At 50.0% G+C, this 12,405-nt stretch overlaps 1 protein-coding gene across 1 annotated transcript; it reads right to left on the minus strand.

The window, feature by feature from the left end:
- Nucleotides 1–417: 417 nt before the first annotated feature.
- Nucleotides 418–11,255, minus strand: AQP8 (aquaporin 8). The gene is made up of 6 exons (XM_077828103.1): nucleotides 11,120–11,255; nucleotides 10,495–10,753; nucleotides 4,954–5,080; nucleotides 3,763–3,977; nucleotides 2,293–2,427; nucleotides 418–1,253 (listed from the first exon to the last, which is right to left on the minus strand). Exons 2-6 carry the CDS (start codon nucleotides 10,743–10,745, stop codon nucleotides 1,211–1,213), a joined length of 771 nt encoding a protein of 256 aa, XP_077684229.1. The 5' UTR covers nucleotides 10,746–10,753; nucleotides 11,120–11,255; the 3' UTR covers nucleotides 418–1,210.
- Nucleotides 11,256–12,405: the final 1,150 nt, after the last annotated feature.

The raw sequence follows: 12,405 nt of genomic DNA on the forward strand, positions 1-12,405 counted from the left end.
CAGAGCTGGCTTCAGGCACAGGATCCTGCAGTGGAACACACTGGGATAGCAACGTGCCTTAAAAGGAAATATCCATTCTGGGGAGAGGGCAACGGGCTTTCGCGCTGCTGAGGTTTGTGGAGGGAAAGGGAGGAGGAGCGGATGGTCCTGGGGAGGCCAAAAAAAAAAAAAAAGGGAGAGAATCAGAAACGGGAGACAAAGCAGAAAACCGGGGCAGGGGGCAGGCTCCCAGCGGGGCAGTGACCTTGCTCAGCCAGCCGGTGCTGGGAAGCGCCTCACCATGTTTCTGTGAATTTATATTCTGGCCAACTGTTTGGAGGATGTTTCCGTTTTGTTTTGGTTTTTTAAGAATTCAGAAATCAATTAGTGTCGGCGCAGTGACTTCTGACGCACATTCCACAGGCATTTCTGTTCAACTCAGCTTTTATTCACCTTATTAGGATTAGAGCAGGCTCCTCACTACAGCGGCTGGCGACCGGCGGAGATGTCAGCCAGCCCTGGAGAGCGGGAGAGATTGCTGGAGATCCGGCGCACGGGATTGGGCCGTGGGACACAATAAAGAAGTGCCTTCTCCAGAAGCACCACTCGTACTGTCCGGGAACGCGGTGGGGCCAGGGGAACACGGGGATGGGCGCTCCCATCTCCGGAACAGAAAAGGAAAGGAAGCGAATTCCCCACAGCGACTGGAGCAGCAAGCGCATTGGCATCGCCGAGGTACTGCAGCCGCACCCTGTCATGCCAGCGGGAGCACTGTGCAAACCAGGCTAGCCCTGCTTCATCACTGCCCGCCAGACCCGCCTGCCCATTTTAGCTTCTCTCCATACTGGATATTAGCCCCCAGGACAACTGCTCTGGCTTCTGGCTGCCATATGTGCAGTAGCAAGAGGCCCTGACCCAGCACAGAGAGGAAAGACCAGCGCTCCTACCCAGCCAGGCAGGCCTTCTCTTTAATCTCAATACAACAGATGTTTTTGGTTTTGGTTTGTTTGTTTTTTACAGAATCTGTAGCTTCGAGTGGGATCATCCTGCCGACACCTGCTCTCTGGGGAAAACAGACTGGAAAGCTTGGATCCCTGAGCAGTTCCATGTGGTCAGACAGTGAGAACGGAGGCGCTGGTGTGTGGTGAAGCAGAGTTTCTCCCGGGGGCCAAGTAGAGCCAATTTCCTATCCATAAGTGATTGTGTCCCGCATGCAGGCCCAATCCAGGGCTCACTTCAGGAGCAGGCGGATTTTCCTATCGCCAATCAAGAGCCTTCAGGAGCAAAACAGAGAGCGATGAGCATGTGCAGCGTATATACCATCCCCACTACAGGAGTACAGGGGCTGTGTACAGGCAAAGAAAAAACAACCTCCCTGTCCCACTCCAAACTGGGCGCTACCCGGTGGGAGGGAAAGATAGACAAGTGGGGGGGAGGGGAAGAGCGATGGCTCCAGAAAGAGCACGATAACATGCTGAATTCAGGGATGATTTAAACCTCTACAATCTTTCTTCCTTCACAAGGACTCTAGGAACATGCAGAGGATTCTAGACGTCCCCTGTTTTCCAGCTGGGCATGCACATTAAACAACTAAGGGACTGCTGTCATTCAGAGAGAGGGGAAAACTCCAAAGCCCGGGGCCTGGAAGAGTCCGCAGCTGATTAGGAGCTGGCTGAAGCTTTTATTGCTGATTCTTTTTGATCAGGGAACTTTGTTCCTGTGCCTCTGGCCTTCTGATTCCTGGGAGCAGATTCCCCCCGGCCAACTTTGCATCACCCAGGGGAGGGATTTCTGCCAATCAAGGTCCAGAAAAACACTCTCACAAACAACTCTGGAATCCTTATTTCTCGTGCGGCACCAGATGAGTGGGGAGGGTTTCAGGAGCTTACTCAGACCTGAGGAGTGGGATGTTGGGAGACAGAGGGGACTGGGAAGGGCCTCTGGATCCACTACCATGTGGATTTGCCAGTCATTCCCCCATAACTGGGGGTTGGAGATGCAACCATCTGGCCAGGGTAGCCTGAGGAGCCGTTCCAATCACACCACAGCCAGTGACCGAAGACTGCTCCTGCTCACCTGCTCCTACTCCCTGGGAGACCCTCTGTGCTAAAGCCTCCCATCTGGGCCTGAGAGGAGGGACTGGACTTGCCACTTAGAGAACAACCACGTCCTATTTTACAGACGGGGAAATGGACGCAAGCAGTACATGGCAATGTGGAGATTAGACCCAGGACCTCCGCATGACAAGGTACACACAGCTTTCCCTCTTCTGACACAGTTCATCTCCACTATAGACAGCGTCCCCTCACCTACCTTATCAATGCACCAACTAGCAGGCTGGCTACCATGGGCCCTACCCAGTAAACCCAGTGATAGTCCCAGTAGTTTGCTACCAGAGCTGGCCCAAAAGCTCTGGCAGGGTTCATGCAAGCCCCAGATACAGCGCCTCTGAAAGAGAAAACAAATGAATAGTCACACAATTCATCCTGCTGAATATACCATGTTCAGCCATGGAACTCCAAGGACAAATTGTTTTCAGAAGTAACAATCTCTGTAATAATGCCCCATTGATGGCTGACTACAGTAATCAGAGCTACCATACAAAATATAATGACCATTGCAAAACTCATCTGAATAACAGTGACAGACCTGGGAACATACCTGTATGGACTCCAGCATTAGCTGTTAGCTAGGGAGCACCTATACCTGATTGTTAATAAATGAAAGCTAACGAGGGAAGTAAAAAGCTTCATGGGACGGAAATTAGAGTGTCCGTTTTAAATTTAAATGTTGGGTTTGCTGGCAACTTGGGTTTTAAGCTCTTTAATGTGTGTAGGTCTCAATGTGCTGCAAAAGGGGCACGGATACATACCTTCCAGCAACAGATAAACATTTGCACCTGATGTCTGTGCAGTGTTTAAATAAGAGCTTCAAATCCCACTAGAGGGGGCTCTCCCTTAAATAAACAACCTATTAGTATTCATAATTATGGGCTCTTGTTATCGGCTTTCCAGCACCCAAGAAAGTAAACAGCCTGCTTGCTTGAAAAACTGGTGTGTGCTGAGGCCAAGCTGGGCAGTTTCTCCTAACAGCCAGAACATACAGTAAAAAATTACTCAAAATGAACCAGCTTCTCTGTCCTTAGGGCTTCCTATTACAAGCATTGGCCCCGGTGGGGGGGGGGGGTCTTTTTTATCCGCCCACAACAGCTTATTGAAAAACTTGATTTGGCTTCAAGCATCCAGCACATTAGATGCCCGCAGACTGGCCTTTTCTGACGCCGTCATTGGGCTCTGTCCACGTGTGGCCAATATTCCTCCCACCATGAATTTCAGGCTGGTGAAAACAGCCAGAGTGACCCACAGACATGAAGGCCAGAAGGGACCACTATGATCATCTCCTCCTGGATAACACAGGCCAGAGAACCTCACCAGGAGAGCAACAGTTACATCAAAAACTGAAGTCCACTGAATATTCATGGGACCTATGTATGCAGCATGGGTGCCACCAGGCAAGCTTCCACCCCACTGTGCTTCCCACTGTGCCGCAGCCCTGCACCTACTGCTGCGTAACAGGGAAGTTTAGTTTCCATGGCCCATTCACTCCTCGAACTTTCCGCTGAGGCTGTCATCAGGAGACACTAATCACTGTGTATTGTCTGCCATAGAAACTAAATCCAGACCCACCAACTCAGCCATCAGAGCTGCCAGGAATGTCTGGCAGCTATCATTCCTCCAGAGGTATATGGCTACACAGAACACAGAACAGGCTGTGATGGCTTACCCAGCTAGGATGTCGGCGGTGACAGTGAAACCAATGCAGAAAGGTGCCAAAGGGCCGCTGGTTTTTTCGTTGATGGCTCCCATGCAGACGGCTAAGACCAGGAACATGGTCATGACAATCTCACCCACAAGGGCGGAGGGGATCTGCCCGTCGCTGGTGATGCTAGTGAAAGCTGCTCCAGTGGCGTTTACGTATCTGTCATTTGCTGTCACAACCTACAAGAGAGAGCCCTGGAATTGGTAGGGTTCCAATCTCCACACCATGGCTATGTGTTCCCAGTCAGGACAGCGTAGGGGGATATAACATCAGGGAAGAGAGCAGCTAATCTGATCACTTTCTTTCTGAAAGTCAACCTAAGTCTCTAGCGAATGTAAACTCATTAGCAAAGGCTTTTAGCCTGTAGATAATTACAAGTGGATTAGCCACCAGCTACCCTAGCAAAGCTGTAAAGAAATTAACCTCAGGTATCTGCTTAATGGTTTGCAACTGTACAGCATGATGCTATTTATATATCAAGTACTTTGGGTGATGAGACGGGCAACATAAAATGGGAAAGACCATTGTAAATAGTGAGGGAAGTGCAGATGGCTGTAGCCGACGGGAGGAATATGCATTCTTCTGTGTATAATAAAATAACTATAACCCTGCTGCACTTATAGAGTAACTGCCACTGAACGTGAGTTAATGAAGATTCCCAGCATCCTGTATAACAGGTATGTCCACATCAAAGACAGGCAAACCGAAGCACTGAGTGATGGGGCAGTGACTTGCCCAGTGTCATACACTAAGCCAGCCGAAGAGCTGGGAACAGCACCCAGGAACAGTGGCTCCCCGTCCTTCTCTCCAACCACTACACAAACTCTGTACCCACAAAGGAGTACATCACCATTTGTGTTCAGATTCCAAGCACAATGTTACGTCTGTAAGTTAAACTAGGATCGGATGCTATAATATCCCCTGCCTTTTCCATCAGCTCAGTCAGCTGCTGGGTGCCGGCTTCCAGCATCTGCCCAATGGTGCAATGACAAACTGTTCTCTGACACAGCGCAGACTGCACTGAGAAACATAACCTGCCCTTGAGGGGCCCCTACCCACTGCTGAGATTCACATGTCTGCATGGAGGGGAGCCCAAGACCCCAGGAAATTAACCCTTTAATCTTCTTAGTGAGGAAGAGTCACCGATTTCCATACCTTTGCCAGGCCAGCTCCGATCAGTCCCCCACACAGCTGGGAGATCCAGTAAGGGATGAGCAGCATGATGTTCAGCCCACCAATCAGCCATGCGGCCAAGGAGACAGCTGGGTTAAAATGGCCACCGCTGGAATCAACAGGAGAGAGGTGTTAAGTGCCTCAGCTGTGGGACCCTCTACCCTGAGTTCCCCTGAGGAGAAGAATCTGAGCCCAGCTGGAAATGACCCCTTTAAGCTGGATTCAGACTCAGTTAAACCTTATGCTCTTTTAGACTGACCTGTTACCTAGGCAGCTGCACACTGGTGACCAGTCTGGGCAGCGATTCTCAGTCCTGCTCTGCCTCTGTTGGATTCTGCCCTGCCCAGCCCATTCTGGACAGATGATTAAGAAGTAGAAGTCGAGGAAAGCTTCTGAGGCTGGGACAGGGAGCCAGAGACTGACTGCACACAGGAGCTTAAAAATGGGGGCTACTTACACGAAAACAGGGTGGAGGGACCATTAACTTATAGGGCAGGAGCCAGGAAAGGGAAGTGTTTGCAAAGAGTTCCCGGCCTTGCACCTGCAGGCCTCTCTGAGCAGCCGATGGAGCTATCACCTCCCAGGGGAGCGACTATGGCAACACGCAGCCCATGGATTCCTTTAGGGAGGGGGTGAGGAACCAGGGCATGGAACGAGCATTGCTTTCCCCTGATGTTTCCCTCAAGGTTCCTCTTTGGTGATGACCATTTATGAGTGCCGTTCGCTAAGGCCCCATGCCAGGACTCCTTGTTCCCGCCTGGCTGCCCAAAGCTGTTGCATGCTTGGTGAGAGCAGAACTTGGCCTGCAGGTTTTCTTTCCCCGTATTCACTCTTCTGACCAAGGAGGGATTTGTTCACTGACGAGCTGTGCTGTGTAACTGACCCTGGACTTAGGACATCCAGCATCAAAAGCACAAGCCTCCACTACTTGAGCTAAAGCTGGAGCAGACTCAGTAATCTCTCTCGTGGACCAGCCACTTGAGGAGGACAAGGATCCACTCTCTCCTTGCGTGGGTTGCATTGAGATAACCCCAAATTCCCCTCGCGACGTCCTTGTGGAGCCCAGGCCTGCAGCCCTGGGGAGAAATGCGCTGCTGGCATAACGAAGCTATGCCTGCCCAGGCTAGCCGTGAGCCTGGCTGCCAGCATGCCAGGCCCCTTCCGGAGGGCAAAGGGAGTTTAAAGATGCCCAACACACATGCAGGCAGCTGGGACGAAAAGGAGCTTTCTTCTGCCTGGCTGGGGCATTGGATGTCAATTCGCAAAGAAAACACAAAGCCCCAAACAGGACGAATGAAAACAGCAAAAAGACCCAGAGCAGAAATGCCTGTTCACTGTCGTTATTGCTGGGGTTCCCCTGATATTGCCCTGTGTGCTGGGCACTTTCTCAACAGAAAAGCAGGCCCCGTCCCTGCTCCCAAGAGCTCCCCCACTAAAAGAGACAGAACGGAGACACCAACAAATGAAGGGCAGGGGGAAAGAATGGCAGCCAGGGCAGGGGTGGGTCATGGCCTGGTAGCACAAAACGTTACTGGCATGATGGTTTGGGGGTGAGGTGTCATGTGAGTATATTTGTGTCTCCACGGATGTAAAGATGCACAGACAGTCCCTGATTACCCTGCAGCCGTGCTGATCTAGTTACTCACAGGCATTGCTGCAAGGGAAGGGGTGAAATGAGGAGAGGGTAGGGATATTCTTCGTTTGCTTCCCAGAGAAATCAGAGCTGGGAAAGACTCTTTGGGTCTCCTTGTCCCTCTCTCCAGCCCATGCAGGAGTGTGGCCTACAGATGGTTCCCTACATCAGGAGAACGCCCTGCCTGCTAGCCTCTCTGCCTCTTTCTCCTGGCAGCAGCACCTAGGTGGGAGGATGGTCCAGCAGGAGGTGGGATTCTGCACACGTCCAGCAGAGGAGCCCAGCCCGGGGTCCTCACTGGCACTCGTCCCTTTCCGAGATACAAGCATTGCTATTCTCCTTGGTGCTACATCAGAACCAAACACGCACCAGGGGATGACAAGGGCTCAAGAGGCTTCATACATCAGCTAGTGCTGATACAAATGGTCCTCGTTTTCTCTTCCCGAATCCTTTGCCTCTTCTTTGGAACAATTTCTCTCTTGTGAAAACCAGGAAGACAGCAAAAGCCGTTCAGCACTGGCCAGTCGGGGCAGTAGTGCACAGTGTAACACTCCAGGCCTGTCACACATAGGCGAAGTCTGAATGATACTCAAGGCCAGAACCCAGAATCCCAGAGCTCTATGGCCCTGATCCTGCAATGGGATCTGTGTGGACAGAGCCCTGCGAGTTGCATGCCCCCGATCCTGTAATGAGGCTAACAGGTTCACATGCATGGATCCCACATGCAGGATAGGGGCCTCTTGAAGTACCAGTGAGAGGCAAATGCAAATATTTTTTTAATGAAAACAGATTACTGGGGGAACGCTCATTAGTGAACAAGCTTCATAACCAATAAACCCTGATAATAAATTGCCCTCAAAGCTAATGAGTCAGAGGGTTTAGGAACTGTGATTATTTCTGATTATTCAGCTTTAATTGAAGAGGTAATGGAGTTGCTAGGATTTAATTGACCAAACCAGCAGAGAATTAAGTAAGTTTTCAGGTAAATTCCAAAGCTTTATACTGCGGCAGTGTACCAATTCCAGCTGTAATTTTGGTGTGGGGCTGAAAATGTAAATAATATGGCCCAATCCTGGACTTAACAACAATATTACCCAGCCCTTCTCTAACGTGTCACAGCAGTAGAGGTCAAAGCACTTCACAAAGGAGGTCAGGATCATTATCCCTATTCTACAGATGGAGAAACTGAGGCACAGAGGAGGGAAGTGACTTAACCAAGGTCTCCCAGCAGGCCAGTGGCAGAGGTGGGAATAGAACCCAGAGGCCCTGTCCAGTGCACTGTCCACTAGGCGAGTTGCAGGATCTATATTTGCAGTATATGGTCCTGACTCAGGGAAGCCCTTAAACACGAAGTACGTGGTGAAGTCCCATCAACTTGAATGGGACTTAAGCATGTACTTAAAGTTATGCACGCACGTAAGAGCTCCCTAAATCAGGGTCTCTCATTATGACTACGTATCTGGAGGGTATAAACACCCAGGAAGGTCAGGAGCTGTTTAAGGCGGTCACAGGGGCACAGTTAAGAGTAGTGGATGAAATTCAGCAGTGCCTAACAGTGGGAAGAGGGGCAGACCTATGGCTAAACACCACACTAGGGAAATGCTGGAGGGAACAACCTTGCCCTGGTCAAGGAGGATGGATGTGGTGATCTAACCGAGCTTTCCCGTCTCTCCTTTCAATGGTCCAGTCAGTGACTTAAACCCTGTCTTCGCAAGAGGTAACAGATGCTTTCAGCTGAGGTAGCACACTCAGGAAACGGAGACCAGTGACCGGTCTAGTCCAACAATTTAGCATTTCAGTCAGAGCTGTGTATGCCCACCTAGTGTGTCTGGTAGTGGGTTAAAGGATAGTTTATTTAGCCACCCGAGCGCAGTGTCCAGTCTATTGCTAGTCATAAAACCTGAGCATCATTCATGTTTTTCCCCCCTAACACGAGGTGCATTGTCAGCAAAGGCTAACGGGGTCCTTGGGTTTCACTGCTAGCCTGCGTATACTCTATGTATACATTAACCAATGCACAGATAACTCTGAACAACAGGCAGTTAATAAAGAGTTATAAAATGTAGATTCCAACCTATTTTTTATGGAGCATTGATCAAAACAAACTTGTTTTTGCAGCCTCTTTGTTCCGTCTTGGCAATAAACTTCTAACCCTAAGTTAGTCAGTTCAGAATGATGCTTTTGCAGAAAAACTTTAATTGAACAACCCACTCCTCTTTCCAGAGCTGGAAGACTGCAAACATCCACTGCTTAGTACAGAAACGACCTACTTTATCAACCATTTAAAAGCTGCTGAGGCCCTGTGGAAAAGTTCGCAGAGCAACCTTTTTGGAGACAACGGAGATTTTCTGTATCTCCCTTCCACTGTGTGTGATTCCTGGAGAATAGTGACCCGAAAGCAGATCTTGGCAGATCAGAGCTCCATCATCTCCAGCTGCTTATTCCTCACTTGAACTGATCATTCAGATTTGTGACATCACAATTATCTCCAGCTAACTGAGAAATCCCATGGGATCCCTGGGCTTTCTTCTATTAAAATCAATGGAGTGACACTAGTGTACACCAGCTGGGGCTCTGGCCCAATGTCTTTAACTGAGGAATAAACAGGGAGCGCAGATGAAATTGTAAGCAATAAAAAGCCATGTTTTGATGGCAGTGAGGCAGCATACCCAGAGGTTAGAGCAAGGAAACAGGAGTCAGAAGACCTGGATTCGATTCCTTCCCACAGCAAGACAGTGGCTCACATTGATGGTAAAAAATGGTACCTCCTTGCTCAACAGATCTGCTCCCCGAGGACCCTCAGAGCCATAGCTGCTGGCTTTACTAACAAACCCAAATTTTTACCCCATCCTTCTCCTCTTAGCCTTGCTGAGCCAAAGCAGCTGTGGGAGTGGGAGTTGGATTCTGTTCTGGCTCATGCATCATCAGCAGAATTGCTAAGTCCCAGTGGCAAAATCTTTACCTTGAGGTTCAGACTTTAATTCCACTCTCACAAGACCAAGATATAATATCCCGCTGTTGGTCCAGGACTCCTGCTGACCATACGTGAGTCACAGAGGACATGCCTTGATCATCAGAACACAGGCTGAGTTTGCAGGACTGGCAATTAATGGGGGGGAAACCTTTTTCACTTGTATGCTGGGCAAATTTGATCTGGAGTGACTGAGAGAGAATAGGTGTGGAACTCCCCAGTGCCTGTTTTAGAGTCACCATTCAGAGTAGATTTGTATCTTTCTCTCTCTGGGGCTTTGTTCCCAATTTTAATAATGCAATTACAATAATAAACTATCTTTGCAAAACTCAGAGAGAAGCACTGGACTGGGAATCAGGAGGCCTGGTTTCTAGTCCTGGCTCTATCACTGACCTCAGGCAAATTGGTCCCCACTCTTCATCCCTCTAGGGCCAGATTTTTAAAGGTACTGGGAGTTAAGCACCTCAATACCTTTAAAAATCTGTCCCATTGTCTAGTAGGATCATAAGGTCTTCAGAGCAAGAGCTGTCACTCATTATGTGTACGTACAGCCCCTAGCACGATGCAGCTCTGCTCTGATCTCAGCTGGGGACTCTAGACACTACCGTAATACAAACAATAATAAACCTCAATTGCAAAGCACTGTGTAAAGTGCAGAGTGTGATTATTAATTATCACTATTACAATTATATCTACTGATCCAAAACACAAACGAGGCAGGAGAAACACAGAGAACAGGCTCACTCTAGCTAGCTATCGATCAGCAGAGCCACATTCGAATACTTTCCCGGGAGGTGTCAGGACGCCTTTATGTTTTGGACGCATACACTTTGCAGGTGCCTGCAGCCTGCTCTGTGACTGTCTGAGCCCCTCACTGCGCAGTCAGTGCCAATTAGCCAAGTCCCCAAAATTCTCTCACCTGATGTTTCCCAAAATGGCGATGATGAGCCCAAGAGCCAACCCATGTGCCAGGGCGGGCTGCAGCCTCCCTGTGCCGTCCACATTCTCAATCACTGAAGCGCACCCGATGAAGATGAACAACGCCGACCCCAGGAGCTCTGCCACGCAGGGCTGGGCATACAGCTCGTACCAGTGAGGCTGTGGAGGTTTGTACTTGCCCTCCATTTCCACCTCCTTTATGGACATGCGACCAAACTCCAGGTCAGACATCAGGGGAGCTGAAATGAAGCAGGCAGAGCTTTGATGGCATCCAGCACCAGGCTGGGCGCTGCCAGACAACAGAGTAGACTCACCACAGAATTGACACCTCACATTAGTACATGCAATTCAGAACAATCCAGATACAAACACTATTGCTTAACTCCTTCAGGGACAGCACAGTCTGAAAGCGGGGAGCACTCTTTTCCAATTACTCATTAAGTGCCTTGAGTGGGCTAGGCACTTCACACAGCACATACGAGATACGGGCTCTTATGACCAGGTGCCAACAGGGGACCTTCTGATGCCAAGCCAACGAAAAGGATTTGGAAAGCAGAAATTCTGTGTGGATTTTTAAAATGCCTTTGTTACACTGAGGTACTTACTTACTGAGTGCTCTGTTCTTCTGGGAGCTGCAGAGACCTCTTGACGCCAGCAGGACCTCAGCGAGCAATGATCACACTGCACCTAGAGGAATGGCTTATCTGTCTCATAGAAATATTGGAATGCTCCCTACTTGACCTGTACAGAGACACAGCGTATGGGAGGCTTTAAAAATATTGGAATGGATTTACATTGTTAAAAAAATGCAATAAAATCTGAGAGGCGGGTACTCCAGCCCACAGGAGTATGAAAGCTATTTATCTCAATGGTTCTATGGTTCAAGGATTTGTTAAGGATTTCTGCCAAGTTGGGGACTATGGTTCCTTCCCCCGTGTGAAGTGCAGAGTACAATCCGCGTCAGTACCAGTTGGAGGGACAATGGGCCTGACGCTCTGAGTGCCTTTTGCTGGGTTTTGTTCTCAGAGCGTAACGTGCCATTTGCACACCTGGTCTTGCTCCCTTTCCAAGAACAAGTGCGTGTGTGGGGCGCTTATTTGTCTGTAAAGGAGCAAGCAAGCAGAATAGTTGACAGTAGCAGGCTCCAAGGAGAAGGAAAATAGCCTCCTCGTCCAGCCTTGCGTTCTTTCCTCAGACAAAGCTTCCCGGCGGGTCTCCGGTGGAAGTTCTCCTTGAGCAAGTAGTTCCCAGCAGTACCGGGACTGAACTGGAAAGAAAGGAGCTGTGCCATTAGCAAGGGTGGACTGAGACCCTGACTCATCTCACGGGCGGCTCATGGCTCTCCTTCACGACTGACGTGAAATGGAGCCAAATCAGACCGTGTGAAGCTGGAGGCCGGGGTGCTCAGGTCACACCAAGTGAAGATGGGGACAGGCCTGAACCAAAGCACCCCAGGGACAAACCTTGGCTTGGGAGCTGTTCCATGGTGAGGGGGAGAGAAGCCCTTGGGCATGGCCCACCACACCAGGTTTGGGGGCAGTTTGCGCCCTGTGCACATTAGAGGCATTGTTCTTTGTTACAAGGGGCCGCGCACAGCGTTGCTGCTATTGGCTCACCCCATTGCACACCCCAAGGGCCCCCTGCACCCCCACCCCATCAGTGCCCAGGTGCCTCCTTTATCTATATCAGGGACTGTCTGGAACACCCTCCCTCTCCCTCATGCCAGGGTCTGTGTGTCCCCCTTTCTCTCCTCCCCCCATGCCAGGGACCGTGCCCCCCATTATCCCTTCCCCCCACACCAGAGAACACCATTCTCCCCACCATCCCATGGGCTATATGTGCCCCTCCATGCACTTCTTCTCCCCATAACCTGAATTCCTCTCCACCCCGC

Source organism: Eretmochelys imbricata, chromosome 10 (assembly GCF_965152235.1).
Source record: "Eretmochelys imbricata isolate rEreImb1 chromosome 10, rEreImb1.hap1, whole genome shotgun sequence".
NCBI lineage: Eukaryota > Metazoa > Chordata > Testudines > Cheloniidae > Eretmochelys > Eretmochelys imbricata.